Genomic DNA, 26466 nt, shown 5'->3' on the forward strand with positions numbered 1-26466 from the left:
AAACGTGGTGAACGATCTGTCTCGGTCCGCAACTTCCTGCATCCATATGATTGGGGTGTGCGACCAAGAAGGCAGGTATATTTTATTGCACGCGATCTCTGTAAAGAGGTGATAAGATCACCTAGTAGCTCAGTGAATGAGTTCAGATCTTCACCTTCGAACCCATTCCAGCCAAGACTTTCTGGAAAATCGTGTGGAATTCCTCGCATTACCGAGTGCCTACCGAGTGCCTACACGCGCTCGATTGAGGAAAAGCTACTTATGTCGTTTTGGAGAAATTCAGTAGCCAAGCCTAATTAAAATGAAAGTGATTAAAATATTCTTGGAGTGATTTTCTATCGTTAATACTTTATGATGGGCTCTCGGCCATACTAAGTTAAAGTTGGCGTGACTTTCCTACACGCATTGTTGGGCATGGGTTTGGGTATCGTCTTCATGCCTTTGACGATATTATTAGGCCAATATGTGGACCAACTATCTCACAGTTCGTTGGTGTGGAATCTTTTAGTACACTTTGGTAAAACCTGTTAAATTTATTTTCCCAAAATGCTAGAAGGGCAGGTCACTGGCTGATGGTCCAGGTTTCTACTAAACTTTTCCAGAATTTTGGGGCCGCGGTAAGAATTCCTTAAGGTTGGTTAGCAAAAAGGGAGGTGAAACCGCAACAATTGATTATTCAAGTTAAGGCCAAAATATCACCTAAAATGCATACAAATGACCTTAAAAGAATTATCTGCTTCAAATTCTACAAAGAATAATGTTGTCAAGGTCCAAACTTTATAATGAAGTGAAATTTTTATCAAAAACATTACTATCTGAATGGAAAACAAAAATACAAAAAATAAAAATTAGTAAGAAAATATCGTGCTTGCTATAGACTACCAATAAAACACACGTTATAAAACCAATAAAATATTAATTAAAAATTGAACATCTTGTATTAACTTCAACTGTCTCTACAGAATACTTGATCCTAGCCCGTGTTAAGTTCTTTTAATTATCTGCCACTTTCTGTTTTAAAAATTCAAGCAAAAACTAATTCCCTCCATATAAATGCCAAAACTACATCATGTCCTATTTATTACTTCAATTAGCCTCCAACTAGGATCACTTCCATCGTCGTCGTCGTTCTTTTCTTCGACACGTTAGTGTTTTGCTCCAATGCTGTGCAGCACATTAGTTTCATTTTCATCAGGATCCGATTCTGACTCCTACAATGTATGGCATCAGAAATTTATATCACTTTCGTCTTCGTCTCACTTTTACCACACTTTACCTTTACCATATTTCCTTTGCCATTGTGACTTGGTCCTTTTTTTAACTTACATCACCAGCATCAGGGCTTTCGATTTCAATTTACTTTTTAACTTTGCCAGAGGACAAGAAGTTTTCACATTAGTGCAGATAAGCAGGTATCCGTTTCCTGTTTACCTATGAATTATATATGACATTGATGCTCTTTAGTCTCCACATCCACATTCAGATTCCCAGCTATACCGGCATATTAAAGGATACTCATCGAGGATGTGAGATGCCATTGTCAGGATATATGTAGAGAGTATACCTTTGTATTTATGTGGAATATAAGAACAGATACAGATATATACAAAGGTCATATTCGTCCTTAAGAAGGGAGCAGGGGCAGGATGCCAATGCTTTCTTCGTTGACTTGAATGATGATAATATCATTTGTGAGTGGATGCGGGAGTCCGAGTCCGATTTCCTTTTTTTTTCTTCTTTCATTTTACTTGTTCTTGTCCTGGAAAAGGATTTTAAGCTGCAATCATTTTGATATAAGAAGATTCCAATTATGCTGATCCGTAAGATTATTCTTTTGCATTTCTGTTACATTGTAATAAAATGGAAAATGCAACGAAGGGATATACAAATACGAGTACCTGGACCTGGATACTGGATCCTGAATCCTCGACCTATAAGAGGAGAATTATCCAGAGTGGATGAGATGACAGAGCTTTTGCGATATTGAGCACTTGGATTTATATAAAAAGAGGATGAAAAATGCATTTAGTTGCATTTGTGTTGTGCAGTAATCGAAAAGGGTTCGTAATAAAATATGAAAAATAATTATGAATCAACATTTTTTTGAAAGGTTTTAGAATACAAACAAAAATGTCTATAAACAAGAGTAGAATTTTAATTTTTCTTAACTTAATTATAACATTCAAATGGCATAAAATTTCATCTTATGATACCTCTCTGCGAAATTATGTAAGAAGACTTTTTTTAGCTGATGGATGACAGTTGAGAATGTCAAACTGTGTTGACATTTCTGATCAACAGTGTTTGCAATTCATCTTGAATTTCGGACAAAACATCCTTGCAACGTTTATAAGAAATAAACTTGCTCCCGAAGTTCATATAGAACATTTCCTTCGAGGAATTCAGTTTAGTGATGAAGCTCATTCTTGTTTAAATTACTTTGTCAATAAGCTGAATCGGAGCGAAATCAATCAATATTGAAGCCATTAATTATTTGGTATGATATAGATTTATTGTGAAAAGTAGAAAAGAACTGGACTAATTAAATATTCTATTAGACTCTTAGCAGCAGCTGCAAACAATTACCACAAAATTATTCTTACAAAATAAATGCTTTAAAATTATTTACAAGACCTGAATATTGCAACGAGTCGGAAAAACAGAGTATGGTAGAGCATTCCACATTCGCGTAGTCCGGCTAAAGAACGACCTTCTGTAATTGAAAGTACGACTGATGTTGAGTTAGAAGCATTATGGTTAAATTGCATGAGGAGAGGAATGCAACATGATATTTTCTAGAACATATTAAAGCGTAGGCAGTGTTCAATGAATGCTCTACGTTCAATATTGTTCAAAAGAATTAAATAAGTTGCTCGAGCACAAGGCTACAAGTATTAGTTACTATTTTTGAGATGGCGAATTTTGAAAAAGGGGTTTATTTTTGTTCCCGAAGTTTATAATCGAAAACCAATGTATATCAATTTTAGAAGAATTTTTCGAAAGTTCTTATTTATTATAAAAAAATGATTGGATTTTTCTAAGAACATGTTCTTACTTAACAAAATTCGGAAATTTTTATGTGAATTCCTTCATCTAATCTCGAAATATTCGAATCGATCTACAGTTTTTATCAATTTTGCGTACTATTTTATATAGATTCTAATTTAAAAAAGGGACTGGTGACTGCTACCACGAAAACCAACAGCGCTTATTTTAATGCGGTTTCGTCATTGGAGCCAGGCTTAGGCACGAAGTCTTGAGCTATAGGTGCATCAATGAACGCCTCATGACCATACGCATCAAGGCTAAATTCGGCAACATTAGCCTGATATGCGCGCACGCCCCCACAGAAGAGAAAGACGACAACACCAAAGATATGTTCTTCGAACTACTAGACAAAACATATGAGCAGTGCCCTAGCTACGATATTAAAATAGTCCTGGGCGATTTAAATGCCAAGCTAGGAAGGGAAGACATCTTTGGTGGAATAATGGGGAAGAACAGCCTGCACGACAACACTTGCAACAACGGATTCAGGCTCATAGATTTTGCTGCAAGGCGAAACGTCATGGTAACCAGTACGCGTTTTCCACACCTCAACATCCACAAAGGTACTTGGACTTCTCCAGATCAATCTACCGTCAACCAGATTGACCATATTGCGATCGACGCCAGACACGCTTCCAGCATTATGGATGTACGAACTTACCGAGGAGCTAACATCGACTCGGACCACTACCTCGTTGTAGCCAAGGTAGCACTTCGGATTTCCAGACCCAAGGCAAAACAGGGAGGTGCTGGGAGAAGGTACAACGTCGAACGGCTACAATCGCCAGAGATCGCCAAATCCTTTTCCGACCGAGTTACAAGTTACCTCTCTCGAAGTTCTCTGCCGCCAACACAATGTATCGAAAACCAGTGGCAACATTGCCAAGATGCAATCAGGGAAGCCGCCTCTAATGTGCTGGGATTCAAACAGCCACCAACAAGGAACCCCTGGTTTGATGAGGAATGTCGGCAGGCAAATGCAGCCAAACAACAGGCACGCAAAGCGGCGCTGCATAAAAGGACGAGAGCTGCTCGTGAGCTCTATGAGCAGAAGAGGCGAGAGGAACGCCGACTTCTCAGAAGGAAAAAGAGAGGGCATGAGAAGCGTGCGGTCGAAGATGTTGAGAGGCATAAAAGCAGGAATGAGGTTCAAAAGTTTTATGAACAGGTTAAACGAAATTCACAGGTACATAAACCTAGAACCGAAGGCTGCAAAGACGAAAGTGGAAACATCATAGTGGAACCGCAGTCAATGCTGAGGATATGGAAGGACCACTTCTGCAGACTGTATAACGGCGACGAAGAACTGAATCCCGCTGTCAGGCAGGATGATCCATTCAATATAGACGACGAAAGCCAACAATCCCGTCCTCCCGACTTAGACGAAGTAAATATTGCCATATCTAAGTTGAAGTAAGTTGGTTAGGACCATGCACCAACCAATGGAACCTCATTATTGTTTGCCCGATCCTGAAAAAAGGAGACCCTCTAAACTGCACCAACTATAGAGGAATCAACTACTTACAAGAACACCAAATCGACACCTTTCATCTTTTCATCGATTTTAAGGCCGCATATGACAGCATCTACAGGGACGAGCTGTATAGAGCCATGTCTAGTTTTGGCATCCCTGCCTGTGCAGGATGACCATGGAGAATCCACGCTGCTCCATAAAGGTTGCAAACAACTTAACAGAACCTTTTGATGTCAAAAAAGGTTTTAAACAAGGTGATGCGCTGTCATGCGATTTTTTTAACATCGTTCTTGAAAGAATTGTTCAGAGCTCACACGTCAACACTAGAGGCACTATCTTTCAAAAGTCTGGCATATGCTGATGAGTGATGACATTGACATAATCGGAAGAACTCAGCGTGATGTCAGTGGGGCTTTTGTGAGTATTGAGGCAGAGGCGGCAAAAATGGGTTTAACGGTTAATGAGGGCAAAACAAAGTAACACCGACGTCTTGGTCAAAACGTCATAATCGACAGACGTAACTTTGAGGTAATTGAGGACTTCGTCTACCTAGGCTCCGCTGTAAACGCAGAAAACAACACCAGCGCTGAGATCAAACGCAGAATAACTCTTGTTAACCGCTGTTTCTTTGGACTAAGAAAGCAATTGAGTGGTAAAGTCCTCTCTCGAGGCACCAAAGTGTTGCTATATAAGACCCTTATCATCCCCGTCCTGCTATACGTTGCAGAAGCATGGACCAACGGTCCCGTATGCATCGAAGGGGAGTGGAGGAGAAGATGGAACGACGAGCTGTACGGGCTGTACAGCGACGTAGACTTAGCCAGAAGGGTAAAAGTCCAACGACTAAGATGGCTGGGTCACGTCGAGCGCATGGAAACCAATGCTCCGGCCCGGAAAGTCTTCGAATCCGCACCCACAGGACAGCGCAGTAGAGGAAGAACGCGAATCAGGTGGCGCGCACAAGTGGAAGGTGACCTCACCCAACTTGGAGCGCGAAACTGGAGAAGTTTGTTGGGTGAGGCCCTAGTTCACACAGGACTGTAGTGCCACTTTAAGTAAGTAAGTAAGAGGTCAGAAACTTGGATTGTTAATAAGGCAATTTATTTATTTTATTTTTTAAAACATTAATTTACAATTAAAATTGTTATTAATATGTGGAAAGTGGAAATAGTAGCAAAGGCTTTCGGCTCTGTTAATAAGGCCAACATCATAAACATGGAACCAAAAAATCAGAACAACCGAGTAAATCAATTTTGGATTGAATGGGGACTTGAACAACAGGCAGTGGACTTCGATTTTTGGAACTGAATTTTGTGCAGCGACGAAACACATTACTCACTCGGTGCCCGGTGGGTATGTTAAAAAACAAAATTGTCGTATTTGGGGTTCTGAGAATCCTCAAGCAATTTCATCCACAAAAAGTCAGTGTTTGGTGCGCCCGTTTGGTCCGGAGGTGTGATTGAACCTTACTTCTTCGAAAACGACGATGGAAACATTTTTTTCCCCAAGAATACGACTTGAGGAATATGTGGTTTCAAGATATTTTCTGGCGATATGAACTGGTCACCAAGATCATACAACAAAAAAGGAAAACAAATATTTGATATGTATTTTATTTACGTTTATTTTTGAAGCCGCAATATGGATAACCCTGTATGTTTTTTTAAGTTTTAGGTACATTTTGTAGCTCATCTTATTTACAAAAAAAAATAGTTTTAACAACTTTTATTCATAAAGTTTATATTAAAATGTTCTCGAAATATTGCGATGTAGTGCATTTAGTCAGAGAAGTAATTTATTATTTACTTTATTATTAATGCCTAAAAAAATCTCGAAAAATCTAATTTTTGGTTCACAAAATTATCTGAGAGCAACTTGTAAATTGATTACTTGGTAATACAATTATTACATATCGTCAGTAATTTCTTAAAAATAAAGACGCCCAACAATAATTAGTTCGTTAAAATGGGCCGATAAAAAGATTTTAACTTTCTGTTTTGTTCTTTTTGGTGCTTTTCAAAACCTTTAAAATGAGCCCATGAAAGTTTCCAGTTTTCTTTACCATACTTCAAACGTTTAAACCATAGTTAAATTTGTTAATGTTTCAAAAAAAGACGAGAGACAATTCTCTCCCAAATTCGAGATCTTGATATTAGAGGAAATTAGAATCACTTTTATGGAATTTTAGAAAATGTAAACTCTTCTGTTTTCTTGGCTTTGTCTTATTTTATTGAGTTTCAATCTTAATTTTTAGCAAACTGCAATTTCGAAATATATCAAATTTGTTTTTATTTGGTTCACAAGCATCCGCCAGCCCTAAAATTAATGTTTCTTCAAAGACTTGTTTAGCTCATCCAATTATATGCACATGGATAACCATAGACTTTGTCAATAGAAAACAAAAACAGTAATCAAAGGTAGAATTAACGAATCGCGGATTCGTATATGAAAAAAAAAGCGAACGCCAACCCCTGAGGGGCTGGCCCAACGGTTCGACTTACGGAATAAATAAACGGTTATTAAATTTGACAATATATTTATTTAACGACTAATCAGGTCCGGGCTCACAATTGAACTGCCTAACTTAAAACTAATTCCCTAAAATAACACCTAACGGCGTGCATCGATGATTGCTGCGTCAGCGACCTTGATACTCGTAGTGTCGGTGCATTCACCTCAATGCACCGTTGTCCAGAATATGATACCCACCAATCGTGGGAACTTATGAGAATATGCTGTTATGCTGAATTGGCAAATCATAGTCGCGCGTGTTGGCGCGAGGTGTTAACTCCTCCCCCTTTGAAAATCTACGTCCCGTAGATCAGTATTTTAAGATGAGATGTTAGGGGTAGGTAGCACCGGTGGTGGTAGGATTTGGATCTTTGGTAAGTCAATCTTCCTGTGCAGCTTGCGCCATATCATCCATACAACTATTGCCAATATCAGGAGGATCGTCACATCCGTAGCAGTATAGGTGTTTAGCCGATATGATAGGCCATTCAGGATCTTGATGTTCTTGATGCTCATGTCATGAAGGTATTCGATGTCCACTTTGTTCACTTTCAAGGATGTGTTGGTTAAAACTGGTGGAAGCGCTTGAAGCGATGTTGCCGTCAGGCTAACAAATGTTCTGTTATTTAGTCGAATTGATTCATTGTAGAGCTGGATCAAATATGTACCGGAGAGATCCTTTGATATGTTCTTGCTATATAATTTTCCTTGGAAGTTTGTGACAAATATCGTGTCTTCCTTGATCAGTTCCGTAATACTGGCTGTATTGGTACGAATTGCACAATTAGCGTGCCCTCCTTTAAGCAACCGAACTACGCATCCCTCTTCTTCCAATTTTTCTAAAGAGCTTTCATCACAAGTCGTCATGTTGCCCATACTAAGGCAGTTGGATATTATGCCATAGGTATCTTCATGGTTTGCTAGAATCTTAGAATAAGGTAGGTCGACTTGCTTTCCTCCCAGGATTGACGCTCTGGTCAATAACAAGTTGTACTCAGTCCTGCTGACTTTAGGCATAGATAGTACGTACAGTAGGATGGAATCGTTGGTATAGACTGATGGTTTACCAAATTGCAAAGCCTCCACAACGTTAGCATATGGTAAAGTTTCAACTTCGCTGATAAGCCTGTTGATCTCTTCATGGTCCAAGAGATTTGTATTTACGATTCCGCTTCTCGCCATCTGGCAGGCGCGAACAATTTCGTTTACATCTTCTTTCACCACTAATAATTCGTCCATAACGTTTTGCTCGTGGATAGCCCTATTAGACGATGACGTTTGGATTACGGTGCTGTTAATGACCTGGTTGATCCTTTGGGTGATATCCTTTGTTATCCTAAGGATCCTCTCGTTTATTTTGTATTGATGATTATTATTCTCGATTATGTTGTTCTCGTTTTTGAGCACTTCATCCCAATCTGCTGCGTCAGGGTTACCGGCCAACCATTTCCACGCAGAACCAATCCAATTAATCGACCTTTGCCTTCTATGCATTTTTCCTTTGAGCATATCGATTCGTTCGTGAAGCTGGGTAAGGTGATGGCGTGCCACGATTTTCTTTTCAGGTTGCTTGATTACAGCTTGGACAGCTAAAGTCATTTTGTTGAGCAGATCTTCAAATTCATCTAACCGGATCAAATGCACCAATTTGAAGTGTCCATCGATAATCCACCCTGGTCCTTCCTTTATTGTTACCATTGGGGACTGGTACTCGAAGATAGTGAAGCCTTGCACGGCCGTTAGGAATAATAAGCTATATTGTGTTTTAAATTTGTTACATTGGTTAAATATAAATAAATCAGTTAAATATAAACTTAATAAGGAAAAAAATAGGTCATGAAAAGTTTAAAAATATTAATAATGTAATATCGTTATTAAAATATCTAGAAAAAATGGAAAAATTAAAATTAATATTCTGAAAAAGAAATGGTTATTAATTATGTAATAATATAGATAATATAGTTTGGTTTTTGTTTAGGCATGGTGCCATTGACCTTTTTTTTTTTTTTTTTTTTTTTTTTTTTTTTTTTTTTTTTTTTATACATATATATTATAAAAAATTAAATTTTTATATATAAATAATTTTTTGCAATTTTTATGCAATTTTATGTATGCATGTATTTCATTAGTATGATGATTTTTGCCATACATTTAATAAATATACAATTTTTCTGCATTTTATTCATTTCATTATTCTATGCTTTGGCTTTGACATTAAGGTTTCGTTACCTATGTCATTTTATTAAATGTACTATTTTATACATTTTATGTATTTATTTCATTACATTTTATCATTTTATGTCTTTTTACATTACATTGCAAGGGTACATTTTTTTTTTTTTTTCGATGTGTGCTTTCTTTGTGCGGGTGTGTGTTCTGTAGTTAAATATTCTTTAATTGGGATTTGTGAATTTTTCTACCTGTGTCTGTTATAATGGTTACCTTGTTATCTTTTGCTACCACCTCCTTCCGATACAGCGGCTTATGTTTGCCCTGAATCCTCTTGAAGGATGTGTAGACTACGTCACCTTTTTTGTATTTCTTCGGGATAGATTTCTTTTTATTATGCCATTGGTTTTTGGCCTTTTGATTTTTTTCTATCTTTTCCCTAAGTTCCTGATTTACTTTTATCCGATAATTTGACATCTTTTGATAATTTACTCTGGAACTTCTGTTAAAAAACATGTCAGATGGTTTTCTGCCAGTGACCGAGTGAATTGTATTGTTATATCGATCGACCGATATGTGTATCAGCTCCCTTAGCTTAAGTTCTTTATACTCGGCTCTCAAACATCGAAAAATTTCGAGAACTGTTGAATGAAATCTTTCAACTTGGCCGTTAACCTCGCTACGATTAACGGGTGTTTGGTACATCTTTATGTCGAGCATTTTGATAAAGTTAATTATTATGGGGCTGAGAAAACTTTTTTCATTGTCTGTAACTAATATCCTGGGGACTGTAAAATAGTGAAGTACTTTCATCACTTTGTCCCTTAGATATAGAGAGGACTTGTTCCTAATGTGGAATAATTTAGCAAACTTTGAAAACTTGTCGATACATGATATAAACTTTTCACCCTGGATTTCCATAATATCCATGTGCAATATCTCACAAGGATAAGAGGGAATAGGAGTAGGCTGAAACATAGGGGTCGCCGGATGTCGATCATACTTGTTTGTAAGGCAAATGTCACAGGACTTTACATAGCGTGTTATTAAGCTATTCATTTTCGGGAAGTAATATCTTTCAAGGAGTTGTTCCTTGTTCTCTCGAGCATTTCTATGAGCTCGCTTGTGTTCCTTACTAATGAGTTCCCACACTCGATTCTCGTCTGTGACATCTTCAACAATTCTTTGTGTCAGCCTAATCTTATAGCTGGAAAACGTTTCCAAATATACCTTTTGCAGAAGTTCCATACAAAGTTCAGGAATTTTAATGCCATTAACTATATTGGGCCTAAGTTTGGCTTTAAGGACAGCTGTTAGGGCAACGTTATCTAGATACGGAGTTGAGAAGTAGTGTCTTATGTAACCGGGATGTGGTTCCTCCATCGAATCAAGTTTATTATCTGAAACCCTGATAATAATCTGGTTTCGGAAAACATTCAATGGAGCTTCCACATGAGGAATCAGATCCGTTGAATCCTGCTCTGCACTGTGCATTGTTCCACTGGCCGACACAGTTGAAGCCGATTCGACATCTTGTGATCCTAAGGAGGAAACCTGTTCGAAAGCTGTATCAGTATCGGATCTACCATCAGCGAAATTTTGTTCGGAAGCTGTGTCTGTTGAAGATGTGTTCTGTAACGCATTCACTTCACATTCTGTTTCAGCTTTAGCTGAGACAGTCGAGTGGTCGTTTACAATATTAAGTCTCGATAGTGCATCTGCTACCACATTTGATTTTCCAGGCTTGTAAATTAATTCACAATTATATTCTTCTATCCTAGCTTTCCATCGCTTCAACTTTGCGTTGTAATTGCGATTACCCAAAGCATAGGTAAGAGGTTGGTGGTCAGTGAATATTTTAATTTGTTTTGCACCATATAAATAGGATCTCAGGTTATCCAGTGCCCAAACTATCGCCAACATTTCTTTCTCATTTGTGGCGTAGTTTTCTTCACTTGCGGTTAGTGATCTGGAAATAAAGGCAATTGGTCTTTCCTTACCTCCGTCTCCTTGGGACAAAACTGCTCCAATGGCTATGTTGGATGCGTCAGTAGTAAGAGAAAATGGTTTACTAAAATCTGGGAATGCAAGTACTTCAGCAGATGTGAGGAGCTCTTTTAGGTCATTAAACGCTTGTGTGGCTTTTTCATCAAGTTCTATTGATATTTTCCTTGATTGGTTGGCCTTGACTTGAGCGTTTTCGCCTCTTGTTAAATTGGTAAGGGGTTTAGCGACTTTGGCATAATCTCTAATAAATTTTCTGTAATATGAGGTTAATCCGAGAAACGATTTAAGCTCCTTCAAATTACTTGGAGGTTGTATGTTTCGGATAGCCTCAATTTTCTTTTTATCAGGTAATACACCATTGGCCGTTATAACATAGCCAAGAAACTCTACGGAAGTGTCCATGAAATGGGTTTTTTCAAGGTTCACTTTTAAGTGAGCTTCGTTAAGCCTTCCGAGGACCATGTCAAGGTTTTTTAAATGCTCTTCTTCATTCTTGCTAAAGACTATTATGTCATCGATATAGACATAACATATCTTTCCTATGAATGGTTTAAGGACATCATCAATTGTCCGTTGGAAAATAGCTGGCGCGTTCTTGAGTCCGAATGGCAATCTCAAGAACTCATACTTACCATTCATGGAGGAAAAGGCTGTTTTTTGAATGTCTGAGGGTTTCATTGGAATTTGGTGAAATCCTGACGTTAAGTCTAAAGTCGTGAAGTATTTAGCATTTCCTAGACTGGCGAGAGTGGCGTTTATATCCGGTATGGGATACGCGTCCGAAATAGTCACGCTATTAAGTCTTTTATAGTCGATGACCATTCGATATTGTTTTTCACCATTAGGTTTTGGTTTCTTAGGAACTACCCAGATTGGAGAATTGTAGGGACTTTTAGAGGGTCTTATAATCCCTTCCTCTAATAGGTTTTTAATTTCCTCCTCTACGACTTCCCTTAGGCATGTCGGATAAGGATAGCACTTCGTGTATATTGGTTCGTCCGTTCTTGTCCTAATTTCTGCTTGCACCGAAGTATCTATAACTTCATCAATGCTAATTGGTCCAAAGAGCGATTGGTGTTTGTCAATTAATTTGTGTAGTTCTTGCCTAACGTCGTCAGAAAGATCCTCATTAAAGACAGCGTTGATTTGTCTTGATAACTTTGCCTTGAGTGGAATCTTCAAGTTAGGTTTGATGGTAAGAATGTTGTTTTTCCTATCAATGACAGCTTCCAATTGCTTCAAAGAATCATCCCCAATGATACCATCGAAGGAATCAAGTCCAGGAAGAACAAAGAATTGGAGGACAGTATCATTCCCAATGTTAGAAAAAAATCTTCCCTCGACATATTTCGATACTTTGATACTGCCACCCGCGGATTTAACAGAAAAAGGTTTTTGTAATGATATAGAGGGCTGATCGATTTTGGAACTAATGAAGTTCTTGTTGGCCCCCGTATCAACAAGAAACTTCAACACTACTCCATCCTTTGTCACATACTCTAAGTATGGTACGCTAGATGGCCCTTTGTCATAAAATTTATTTCGTCAGAGGTAGCCTCCTCTGCGGAAGCAGAGTATTCTTCTAGGTCCTCACCATCTTCTACCTCAATATTATAGAGACGTTGCTGCTTGTTGGGGAAGTTGTCAGAGGCTGATCTACGCTTGAATGGGTTGCCTTGGAGCTTTTGGCGGTTGGCATAGTTGACCTGTTTGCTTTGAACGCTCCTATCGACTTCCATCTTTTCTGCAGGCTTTGGTCCGACTTTTGGTGGTTGGACATCTTCGTAATTCGATTGCCAAGCTAACCTGTTATTTCTCCCTATTTGGTTTTGCTGAGGCCTTTTGGGGGGAATATGGGGTCTGAATTCAAGACTCCTGAAATTTTGATTTATTGGAGACGTAATGCTATTCTGAAAGGTAGAGGAATGCACTGAATTGTTTCTATAATTGAGATTCTGTATTTCCAGGCAAGCAGAATATGCCTCTGGAAGAGTTCTCGGTCGTTGAATCATCAACATCCTCGAGATATCGCCGTTAAGGCCACGCACGAAAACATCCAGTGCCCTATTCCTATACGTTTCCACCAAGGCCCGTATAGTTTCTTCGCTATACGATTCAGTTTTTATTTTGTTAACCATCAAAGATAATTGGTGGTTAACAGCAGCATAAAAGTCGTCCAGCTTACTGCCCTTCTGAGCAAGTTGGTTCAACTGATGTTCGAGAGTCCTTAAGTCTCGCTTATCAGCATAATGCAATGATAGGCAGGATTTCGTCTCGAGCCAGTCAGCGTCAAAAATATTATAACTTACTAAAGCGGCATCAGCAGGACCTCTGATTTTACCCCGAATGTGTTGTAAAATCGCACGGTAAAGCGGTTTTGATTTAACTATTTCATAGTCTTTAAGGATTCCCTCTACAGTATGTATCCATGATACATATTGAGTAGGATTTCCATTAAAGACCTGAAGTTCTTTAACGCAGTCAGGTAGCTTACTTATTTCCCTGAGATCAGCCTCTGTTTGAGGAGGACTAAGCTCAAAATGGCTAACAGCCGAAGAAGGTGCAGCTGAGGAGGCTGACGAATTTGTTTTTCCTTCGACAGCTTCGATTCTCCTCTCAAAGCTTTTCAATTGGGAAATCAAGCTACTGACTGCCCCAGTCAATTCAACAATTTGTTGGGCGACTTGATCCATAGTTTATGTTTTTATTTTAAAAATCTCTCTCAAAAAATAAAATAAGAATAAAAAAAAAAATGTAAAATGTAGGCTTACCTTAACAGACACTAGGCACAGATTATGAAAGATTATTTTTCACCTTATTAAACTTCTTTTTTCTTTTATATCAAATAACTGCACACACTCACACTTGCACAATTAATAACAATTAATAAATTAAATATGATTATTCTTTTCAAATTAGGAATAATATATATATATCTTTTCTTTGAATAGCTTAATGCTTCAAGGATCACTTTTTCTATAGAATATAGATAAATTATGGGCTCTTTTTTCCCACTCACACAATTATCATAACTTCCTCGCTTTAGTCTTTAGTCTTTTAAAAGATATATATTTTTTGTTGAAATATTTTTTCCTGAAAAAAAAGGGTTTAGATTTAGTACTCCCCTTAACCGACGGAATAGGGTTTCCAAGGAACCGTGTTGCGTGGGAGGTGTCGTTTGAATCCCGTTTAGCCGCAAGCAGCCTACTAATGGAACGATCACCATCACCGTCGTATCCTTTAGCCTTAACAGATATTCGCATGTTCCCATGTTTATGCGAAAAGTTTAGTTATTATCCAAAATGGTCAACTGTGTTCCCATGTTAACAGTGACGTTCACTCAAATAGAGCGTATTGGTAATGAACTAGGATCTACAGGCGAAAAGGATACAGTTTTGCAACGCGGTCCCTGCTCGGGCGCCAATTAACGAATCGCGGATTCGTATATGAAAAAAAAAGCGAACGCCAACCCCTGAGGGGCTGGCCCAACGGTTCGACTCACAATTGAACTGCCTAACTTAAAACTAATTCCCTAAAATAACACCTAACGGCGTGCATCGATGATTGCTGCGTCAGCGACCTTGATACTCGTAGTGTCGGTGCATTCACCTCAATGCACCGTTGTCCAGAATATGATACCCACCAATCGTGGGAACTTATGAGAATATGCTGTTATGCTGAATTGGCAAATCATAGTCGCGCGTGTTGGCGCGAGGTGTTAACTGGTAGTTTATGTATAAATATTATTGTTATTGTTATTTATCTTAACATTTTATACTATAATATTATCTCGATACAGATAAGAAATTAACAAAATTATATACTCTTCATTTAATTGCAATGTTTTGTTATCCGGACTACGATAAAAATAGAATAATTATTTACATTGTTTGTTGATTTGTTTACTTTTTATGCGATACCTGAAATTATAATCAATCCGCAAAAAATTATTATTAGCACTCAAGTCATGTTCAACATTCAAATGAATTTTGATCAAATGGCAAAAGTAACAGAAATAATAGACGTGTTATAAGTTAACTAAGATGTGCATCACATATAAAATTTTTAAAATACTGGGTGTTTTTTTTAGAGTTTGAGCACTTTAAATAAAAATCCAAGTCAGAATTATTTTTCAAATTTTAATTTTCTTGCGCCATACATAAAGAAATTTTGTGGCACGTATTGCATTCGCGCAAATTTCGAAATCGAGATTTTAAACAAACACGTAAAGGGTGTCCCAAAATTAACGCAAGATTTGAATTAAATAGAAAACGCCGTTTTTAGTCTTTTGATAGTTATATTTTTATTGACTCGTTAAGTACATAGGATAGGGTTATGTATGGAATAACACATCGGACAAATGACCTCCACGACTTTGCATGCACATGCGCACTCTTTTGTTGAAATTTTCCATGACCATTCTGAATAAATTGGCCACCAAGATGAAAATGTGCTTCATCGCTTAGGATGATTTTGCTCGAAAAATCAGGGTCCATTTGTTGATGTTCAATAATCCATTCAACGAACTCTCTTCTCTGTCCATGGTGCTTAGGCTTCAATTGTTGTGTTAATTGAATTTTGTAAGCATGAAGACACAGATCTTTGGTGAGTATACGCTGTAGAGAGGTTCTTGAAATTTGCAATTCTTGTCCCTGACGTCAAATTGAGGTTCCTGGATTGTCAGCAACACCCTCACGCACTGCTTCGACATTCACATTTAAACGGCTTGTTTTTGGACGACCAGTGTGTTTGGCGTCTCCAACGGATCCAGTCTCCATGAATTTTTTAATTAATCTCTTCACAGTTGACGAAGTTAAAACACTATTCCGACCATATTTTTTATGAAATTTTCGAACTGCAGCCGCCAAGCTTTCACTATTTTTGAAATATTCTTTAATAATGAAGACACGTTGTTCTATCGTGTAACGCTCCATTTTTAATAACCCTATACTGTTAGCTTTGCTTTTTTTTTCAGGGTTGCCAACACTTCACTGCACAAATGGCGGCAAATTTAAATCTTGCGTTAATTTTGGAACACCCTTTAGTTATGATGGTTGAGAAGTTGAAAAAAAGGTCTCGTTGAACTCAAGCTTGGAAAACAAGGTTTTAAGAAGATTCGCTTTAGGTGATTTTTTTAAAATTGTTTTTAAGACTGAATAAAACAGTCAAAAATCGAAAACTCGAATTTTATCATTTTATCATTAAAATTTGTTTCTTAACTTTCTTCAACATGAACAAAAAATTTTCTTAGACTCTAATTTTTTTTCAGGAACCAATAAACCAATTGAAATATATTTTTTTTCTGAACAAGCTTTTACATTATCTAAATAATACTTTTTGATTTTGAAATAAAAAAAAATGAATTTTGTTTTGTTCGTAGTACAAGTATCGTGATGGTTAGTGCGTTGGACTGTCATGTAAGGAGTCTTGGGTTCAATCCCTGCCTGTGCCACCTAACTTTTTTCACGGGTACTGCCTCTCGCGCAGAATTGACAAATCCTCCAAGAGTAATTCTTGTCATGCAAAAGTGCTTTCTCAAATTAGCAGTTCAGATTCGGCATAAAACTGTAGGTCCTTTCCATCTCTGATAATATTACTCGCACAAAGGAATGGTTGAGAGTTGTAAGTATCTGGGCCCTGGTCCATGGACTGTTGCACCACCTAATTTGTATTTATTTAATTTCGTTTTTCACAATTCGATATCTCGATAATATTTGTCAACGAAATCAAAAATATTTCTTAACAAAAGCACTTTTGGATACTCGTACTAGTTCGTGCAATTTACTCGGCCTGATTTTTCGAATTGAAAATGTTGGCTTTTCTCGACTTTTCAAGGTGACAAGAATGTAAGTCAAGGATATTTAGAGAGACGCCTGTGTGTGCGCGTGTACCTGCGTTCGTATGTTTATTTTACCTCAAATATCTCACGAACCAATAATGTTAGCGACTTTAATTAAATTGCGTTTCACAAAAAGTAACGTGATATTTTATTGAACGAAGAATAACCTTTTTTGAAATCTAATAGGTAGAAACTGATACTGGAATCGAACGAATGTTTCGAAAAGAGATAAAAATTAACAAAAGATAATTTTCTTAGTAAAAAGAATCGGTACTTTTTTTTATAAAAAACAAAAACTTTCAAAAAACACTTCTAGCATTGATAAAAATTAGTTCCCGCCTAAAAATCTCAGGAACGAAACCAAGCTGATTGTGGTCCCAATTTTTTTTATCATATGCAAATCATTGTTGCTAACTTTTATGTAAGTTTTTAGAAAAAAAACTTACAAAAACAACAAAAAGCTTATAAGAAACGGTTTTCAACTAAATATTAATATTTTGTTAAAGTTTAAGACAAATCAACAGATGGGATGGGAAGTTTTGTGTGTCGCATCTTAGCCTCTTTTTGTGATTGAACTAGTACCGATTCAATGTACCAAATAACTCCCACTGGAATCATTTCTTTGATAACTGTGACACAAATGCTATGCTTTAAATTCTACTGTGTTTTCTTTAACTATTTAATGAAACCACACCACCACGAAAACTGCGCAATATTTCTAAATCTCCTCCATGGTTTGACTCTTGTCTAAGAAACTTAAAAAAATAAAAGAAATAAGGCCTGGATTAAATACAATAAGACCAAAGCTGATAATGACTTGGTAATATACAATGAACTAAGAAATATGTTTATTAACTGTTTAAATATTCTTTATGATGCCTTTATTTTAAATACTGAAACCGACATAAAAAACAACAAAAAAAACTTTTGGAATGTTAATAGCTAAGAGAAATACTGACGGGTATCCAAACTGCATGTCTTTTAACAACGAACTTAGCCATGGCTCGAAAAAATTTCAAATATGTTTGCAAATTTTGTCAAAGATGTTTCGAAGCAGCGAACTCCAAACTCAAACGCCTGAGTCATTGGCCCTCTCACAAAATTTCCCTCATTTCAATTCAAATAGTCTTTGGATAACTAAAGATGAAATCGTTCGCAAAGCTTCAGAACTTGACGTTTGTTATAGCCCTGGTCCAGATGGTGTACCTTCTTATGTATAGAAAAAATGCGCATCCTATTTATCCTATCCTCATAATATTTTTTTTAATGAATCGCTCAAATCTTCAATTTTTCCTGAAATTTGGAAGAGTTCGTACATAACAACGATACATAAAAAGGGTAGGAAAAATGAAATAAAAAATTATCGTCCCATTGCAAAACTGTCCATTATCCCTAAGTTATTTTAGTCCATTATTTGAAAAGTCATATCGTTTAATTGTGAGTCTATAATTTGTGTCAGTCAACATGGTTTTGTTGCAGTTACTAACCTTTTTCGTTTTAGTTCCTTTTGTTTAAATTCGTTTGAAAAACGGAAACAAGTTGACAGTAAGGCCTTTAATAAATTGTGCCATAAAACGTTAACTTCCAAACTTAAATCCCAAGGCTTTAACGATAAATTTGTTAGTTGGGTTTCGTCGTACTTAGGTATATAATAGATCATACAGCATATTTTTTAGGAATGAGCGGTCATCATATTTTTATACCAACTTTGGCGTACCACAAGGTAGCCATTTAGGACCTTTACTGTTTATTTTGTACGTTAACGACTTACCTTCTATTATAAAACATTTATCTGTTTTAATTTACGCTGATGACATTCAAATTTTCAAACGTATTGTCTCATCTTGATCAAAATAGTTTTCGCGAATGGTGTTTTATAAATAAGCTTTTTCTTAACATAGACAAATGTTAATCAATGTGTTTTACACGCAAACAAAACGTTTTGACTTTCAATTATCAATAAGACTCTTCGTATTTGACTAAACTCTTTATTTTCTCTGACTTAGGTATTATTCTTGACTCAAAATTAACATTTACAAATCATTATGACTAAATTATTAAAAAAGCAAATAAGACACTCGTATTTATAAAACGGGTTTCACATGATTTTTGCGAACCTTATATTCTTAAATGTCCTTATACATCATTTGTAAGACCAACAATGGAATATGGCTGCTTAATATGGGCTCCCTTTCATTTAGTCCACATAAACTGAATAGAAGGAGTACAAAAAAGATTCATGCGCCTCTGCCTCCGTTTCTTCCCATGGTCCAATAGGCTCGAACTTTCATCGTACAATCATAGGCTCACGCTCATAAAAATTCCATCGCTTTCTAAACATAGAGAGTACATTCAGCTGTGCTTTATTATAAAACTAATCAAAGGGTCTGTCATATAACCATCAGTTTTGGAACACTTAAACTTTATTTATAGCCGTTCAAGTATTTATTAGAAGACAAGTTTCTTTACGTATTACATCAAGCAGATCAAACTATGGTAAAAACAGTTCCCTCAATAAATTGATTTCAGTTTACAACAAGCATTAACTTCCCATAGGAAGTTATTGTAATGGGTCCGATTTGTCAAATTGAAAATTTTGACATTTCTCGACGTTTCAAGGTCCCTAGAGTCTGTGCGTGCGTGTGTACGTACGTTCGTACGTCCGTGCGTTCGCGAAGTTTTTTTCGTTGTCCATAGCTCAAGAACCAGAAGAGATATGGATTTCAAATAAATTTTTTTATACAGATAATAAGGCAGGAAGATGTAGAAAGGGCTCTCAAGAAAATTCCGTTTGTGCTTTTTTTACCATAGCAGTTTGAAAATTTTGGTTAACCCCAAATATCTTACGAACTAAAAACGCTAGAGACTTGAATTAAATGCAATATAATATATTGTAACGTGATTTTTTGAAAAAAACATCCATTTAACGGTTTTTTTATAAATCAAAAAAACTGGAAAAAATTTGTCACCTCCAAAATTTTACGACTAAAATATGATGACATCTGATAAAATTTTGAGAAAAATCGAATTTTTATAAAAAATAAAAATCTAAAAAAAAATTACAAAAAGTTGGTAAAAATTGAATATCGATTCAAATATCTTTTCAAAAACTTGAAATTTGGGCTTCAAATTTATTTTACCTTATAAGAAATATTGTTTTTAACATTCTTAAAAACCGAAATAAAATTTAACAAAATTCGGTAAAAAATGATTTTCGACTCAAATATCTTTTCAAAACTTGTTGATATTGGCTTCAAACTAATTTTATTTTATAAAAAAATATTGTTTTTAACATTCGATAAAATGTTGAAAAAAATCGAATTGACAGTTTTTTTACAAAAATTAAAACTCTAAAAAAAACAATACTAAAACTTGGTAAAAATTTACTTTCCACTCAAAAAGCTTTTTCAAAAATTAAAAATATTGGCTTCAAATTTATTTTATTTCACAGAAAATATTGTTTTCGATATTCAGTAATTTTTATATAAAAATCCAACAGCCCGTTTTTTCATAAACAACATTTAAGAAATCCCCAACTAAAAACATGATTTTATTTAATGTTTTACTATATGTTTGTCAAATTTATAAACAAATGTTCCCGGTGATTCTGTACATCCGTTTATCACCAAAACCATTAGGTTAAAGTTAAGGTTTTAAGCTGATCTGTATTTCTCCAGAAGAGTGAGGAACGGATTTAAATAATTTTTTTCTGAACAAGCTTTTAACTGGCTTAGTAATATTTGTTGATCAAAAATGTCAAATTTTTGTTTGGATTTAAAAAAAACATTAAACTTTTAAAATATTCTGTACATCAAAAAACGGGTTAACGTATGTAAGAACAAAATAAACTTACACCAAAAATGTTTTTAAAAGAATTGAAACATTTTAAATGTTAAAAAAATAATTAAAACAAAAAAATGTAATACAGAGTAAATGTTTTTCAGAAATTTAATGGAGTTTAAAATTTTTAAGGTGAACTTATTTTATATATATTTTTATATCTTAAAATATAGGAACTATTTTTTAACATTCTCTTTGGATGCAAACGCATATTCGTACGACGCAGTCGTGTATTTTATTTCATAAAAATATGACGATTCTAAAGATTTCATAGATAATAAAAGAGATATGAAAAAGTGTTGTACTTCAAGTGTTCCTGATGAAATTGAATATGATTAAGCACTTATTTGCTGTGCATACAAAACAAACGCCAACGAAACGACTGCATCATCAAAGCTCTCGACGCAGCGTTGTGGGTGCGATACAAGTTAGACATGCCAATAATTAATTTCATTCATAAACTTTTTTAGTCGTTGTCGAGTTCTAGAACCGCCAAGTTATAAGTGTAAACATAATATTTATCAATTCAAAATGATTGCATCGTTTTTAATAACTTCAGGGCTGGTTGGAGCACTTGTAGCCTTGTTATACGTCTTTCTTGTATGGAACTTTAATTATTGGAAGAAAAAAGGTGTGAAAGGTCCAAAACCAGTGCCTTTTTATGGATCTTTTCCAAATATGGTTAAACAAAAAGATAACCTTTCCATTGATGTGCAAAAAGTATACAAGTACTTCAAAAATTATAAACCAAAAGTCTCAGCTGTAAATTAAAGTTCTGAAAATGTTTTGTTTTGTAGACAATATCGTGACGATGAAGATTTTGTTGGAGTCTTTTCGATGCGATCACCTCAACTAATGATCCTAAATCCACAATTGGCTCACAGAATTCTGGTCACAGATTTTAATAAGTTCCATGATAACGAAGGCTCTACATGGGTAAGCATATTTAACATAAACAAAAACAATGCTTAAAGAAGCTTTCTATACTTTAAGTTCGATTCAAAAAAAGACAGAATCATGTCGAATAACATTTTCATGTTGATTGGAAACGAATGGTCAGAACGTCGAAAGGAGATGGTTCCCGGAATGACAGCAAACAGAGTAGATTTTGGAACTTTGAAGCCTCTAATATTTCATTTAAATGTCCCTTTTTTTTAAATATATGTAGATCAAAGCTGTTTACCCAGTGACTCAGGAAATCTGTAGGAAACTAACACAATTCATTAAGGAAAATTACAATGAAGTCGATGCTAAAGACGTACGAATTTATGCATCATCACATTTGACAGAAGCTTTGACATTTTTTAATCTCCCCTTTACAGCTTAGTCTACGATTTACATCCGATGTAGTTTCGGATTGTGTTTTGGGCATCAAAGCTAACAGTTTAAGTGACAATCCGTCTCCTATTCTAATGTGGACCAAGAAAATTTTCGAACAGTCTCCTGCATCTATGGCATACTCCTTTGTTGCCAGCCTCTGGCCAACTCTAAAGACAATCTTTCAAATGAGATTCATTAAAAAGGAAACTGAAGATTTCTTCTTTGGTCTAGTGAGTTCTGCCTTTGAGCTGCGTCGCAAGGACCGAAATGTGGATCGTGTTGATTTTGTCAATTACACTTTGCAGTTGCAAGAGAAAAAGAATTTGTCAGATGATGAAGTGTTTTCACATGCGATGACTTTTTTGTTAGACGGTTTTGAGACTACAGCATCGGTGATTGCAAGTTGCTTATATCAGGTTAGTATTTGATAATGAGTCTTGAACAAATTCAAAGTTCATATTTTCAGTTATCGAAATATCCAAGCTGTCAGGAAAAACTACGTAAAGAGATTGAAGATGGTCTTAACAAGAAAAATGAACTTGAATTTGAAAAGCTCGAGAGTCTTCCATACCTTGACCAATGCATTCATGGTAAAGAAACACGGTTTTTTCCCTTTTTCAATGATTCTTATTTTTGTAAGCTTTTCTTTTTTCGATATAGAAAGTATTCGAATTATACCTCCACTCCTTTCCGGCACAAAAGTCTGCACTCAGCCAAGTGAGCTTATCAGTAGAAATGGCAGTAAGGTACTTTTGAGAAACAGCGACACTGTTATAATACCCTATTATGCCTTCCACCACGACGAGCAATACTATCCGGAACCAAACGAATTCATTCCAGAACGCTTCAGTGCAGAAAATGGTGGTGTTAAGAAATTTCGTGATATGGGCGTATATTTTGGATTTGGTGATGGTCCAAGAATTTGCTTGGGAATGAAATTCGCCCTTATTCAAACTAAAGCAGCTTTGGCTGAGATTATAAGACATTTTAATGTTAAGTTGAATTCGAAAACTAGGACGGATAATCGTTTGAACCCTGCTGATTTTCTTGGAAGCCTGGATGGTGGAATTTGGTTGGATTTTGAAGAAAGGAAGTAAATGTGTTCGACGTAGAAGACGGAAAAATAAGGAGAAACCTGAAACATCGAAAACTTTAAACTTCTAAATTGTTTTTTTTTTTGTTTTTTCAATTTTCACGAAAATTGTGCCGTTTTTTCTCCATATTTTTGTAAACAAATATTCAGCTTAATTTTTTTATTTTATATAAACATAAGTTTGAAATCAATACCTTTTTGAGTTCTCAAAATATTCAAGTCGAAAATAAATGTTTATCAATTTTTATTACTAACTTTTAAGTTTATTATTTTTTATTAAGCAGATTGTCTATTCGTGTTCGGAAAATGAACGAACCTTATTATCTGAAGAAATAACATTAAATATAGGCCTAGGCTTAGGAATGTATGTCCTATTGTTTGAGAAAGAAGAAGGCACTTCGTCGAACTGTTTGGAGCCAGTCAATACCCCATTACAATCCGTTGGAGTTAACTGAATTATTGTAAGAATATAATTATATTTTCAACTTTATTTAATCTCTAATCTAATAAAAAAAGAGGGAAAAGGCTGTATGCCTTTTTTGTAGATTTCCGGGCAGCTTTAGACTCAATTCCCAGAGAAGCACTTTTCTACAAACTCTACCCAGAATCTCTACAAAAATGATATCTGTCGTCAGAGCAATCTACAAAGAAAATGTTGCAAAGGTATGGGATGGTAAATTCTGTTGGTTTGGCGAATTCAAATAATATAAACTTTATTTAGAGAAAAACTTAGAATGAAAATTAGAAATTATACAAAACAAACTTCGATTTGTTACAGTAAAATTATAGCAAAGTAGATATTCTAATACCGCCTCTTAATTTTATCAGTTATCAAATTAGTAACAAACAAACAAGATTATTAAAACTATACATTCTAAAACTCAATAAATTAATATTTTACAATTAAAAAAAAAACAAATTTCGTTTAAATTAAAGTAGTTGGAAAAATTAGTTAATATAGTCAAATTAATTAAGATTTAAATTTAAGCGATGCTTTTGAAAAAGAATTTTTGCAAGACCCTTTGTCATTATATCAGCAACTTGATTGTTAGTAGAGATGTATTTGAGTTTGATTTCTTTATTTACAATAGATTCTCGAATGAAGTTGTATTTCACATCAATATGTTTCATTCTTTTATGATCACGTGATTCTTCAGCTACCTTGATGCACGCTTGATTGTCTTCAAATATTGTTGTTGGTGAATTGCAAGGATGTCCAATTTCTTTTAAAAGACAGCGCAACCATTTTGCCTCACAAATACATTTTGCTAATGCCAAATACTCAGCTTCAGTTGATGACAGGCTAATAGTTGGTTGCTTTTGTGATAACTAACTTACTGTATTCCCAAAGACCTTGAATACATATCCCGATGTTGATTTGCGATCGTTCTTATCACCAGCCCAGTCAGAATCGGCGTATCAAGTCAAAATATCAGCCTCAGAATCACGACGATAAACCATTTTCATATCAGATGTTCCCTGTATGTACCTTAAAATACGTTTTGCATACATAAAGTGTTCATCTGTAAAGCAGTTTTGAAATCTATTAAAATAGTTTGTCGATGCACATAAATCTGGTCGAGTTGTTTGAGTAGAATATGTTAAGCATCCAATGAGTTCTCTATATGGCTGACTAGATAAATTATTGCCATCATCATTCTGCAAATGTAATCCATTTTCGATTGGTGTTGCAGCCGTTTTGCAGTTATTCATATCAAATTTCTTCAAAATATTTTTCAAGTAATTTGACTGACTTAATTGAATTGAATAATCATTTAAATTTCTTTCAATAGAAATTCCAAGAAACGAATTGATTTTACCAAGATCCGTCATCTCAAATTCTTTTGACAATTCAGTTTTAATTACATTTATCATTTTTGTACTGTTTGAAATTATTGCTAAAACGTCGACGTATAAGAGTATGTAACAGACAATACCATTTTCAATTTTCATGTACAAACATTGATCTGATTGACAACGATTAAAACCAATTTTAAGAATGAATTGATTAAAGCGCTCATTCCACATCCGTGATGCTTGCTTTAACCCATAAAGCGATTTGTTTAATTTGCAAACACTAGATTTATCTTTCACAAATCCATCTGGTTGTGTCATGTAGATGTCTTCCTTTAAATTTCCATTTAGAAAAGCACATTTAACGTCCATCTGATGTATATCGTATCCAAAATGGTTAGCAATGGACAATAAAATACGGAAGGTGGTCAATTTGGCTGTTGGTGAATATGTTTCGTTGTAATCGAAACCTTTTTCCTGTGTGAACCCACGAGCAACAAGTCTGGCTTTATACTTGTCGATGTCACCATTTGACTTATATTTCAACTTGAAAACCCATTTACAAGTGACATCCTTTCGACCAGTGGGTAACTTACACAAAGACCAAGTACGATTCTTCAACAACGAATAATATTCATCATTAATAGCCTTTTCCCATTTTGGCCAATCAACACGCTTCCTTGCATCATTCATCGTGACCGGATCATTCTGTACAAATTCCTCAGCAGAAAGTGCAAAGTTTGCAGACCATGCAGCACATCCATATCGATCTGGTTTATTTTTCTCACGAACACTGCGACGCAAATCATTGTTGTTATCAGCACTATTTGAAGCACTGTGGACATTGTCACTGATGTTACCGATGCTTTCCAAATTTGCACCGTGGATTTCTTGTTCACATTTTTCATCGATGTCATAATTAGCTACCTCTGAATCAAATATGTTGATATAATTCAAACGATCAAAAATTGATTTTTCATTGAACGTCACATTACGACCCATGACAAGCTTGTCACCTTCGATGTCCCAAAGACGATACATCTGTGAAGACGAACCATATCCAAACATGTAAAATTTAAGTGATTTTGCATCTAACTTCGTACGATTTTCTGTTGGTACATAGTTGTAACAAATCGACCCAAAAACACGAAGATGAGATAAATCTGGCTTTTTACCATACCAAATTTCAGCGGGTGTTTTATTTGCAAATTGTTTGCCAACAGCACTAGTTGGTGAGCGATTTTTAACATAATTTGCATGTAAAACTGCTTCGCTCCAAAATCGACGACTCAATCCACTCGACAAAAGCATAGTCCTTGCTTTTTCAACTACTGTGCGATTGAAACGTTCAGATACCGCATTCATTTCCGG

The 26466-nt window shown here is 35.6% G+C and overlaps 1 protein-coding gene across 1 annotated transcript; it reads left to right on the forward strand.

Annotated features, from left to right (window-relative positions):
• The first annotated feature begins 21342 nt into the window (after positions 1–21342).
• On the forward strand, positions 21343–23373 carry LOC129945421 (probable cytochrome P450 28d1). The gene is made up of 7 exons (XM_056055165.1): positions 21343–21616; positions 21686–21824; positions 21882–21989; positions 22057–22146; positions 22211–22624; positions 22675–22798; positions 22869–23373. The coding sequence occupies exons 1-7, from the start codon at positions 21420–21422 to the stop codon at positions 23303–23305; spliced, it is 1509 nt and encodes a 502-aa protein (XP_055911140.1). The 5' UTR covers positions 21343–21419; the 3' UTR covers positions 23306–23373.
• Positions 23374–26466: the final 3093 nt, after the last annotated feature.

The sequence above is a fragment of the Eupeodes corollae genome, chromosome 2 (assembly GCF_945859685.1).
Source record: "Eupeodes corollae chromosome 2, idEupCoro1.1, whole genome shotgun sequence".
Classification (NCBI taxonomy): Eukaryota; Metazoa; Arthropoda; class Insecta; order Diptera; family Syrphidae; genus Eupeodes; species Eupeodes corollae.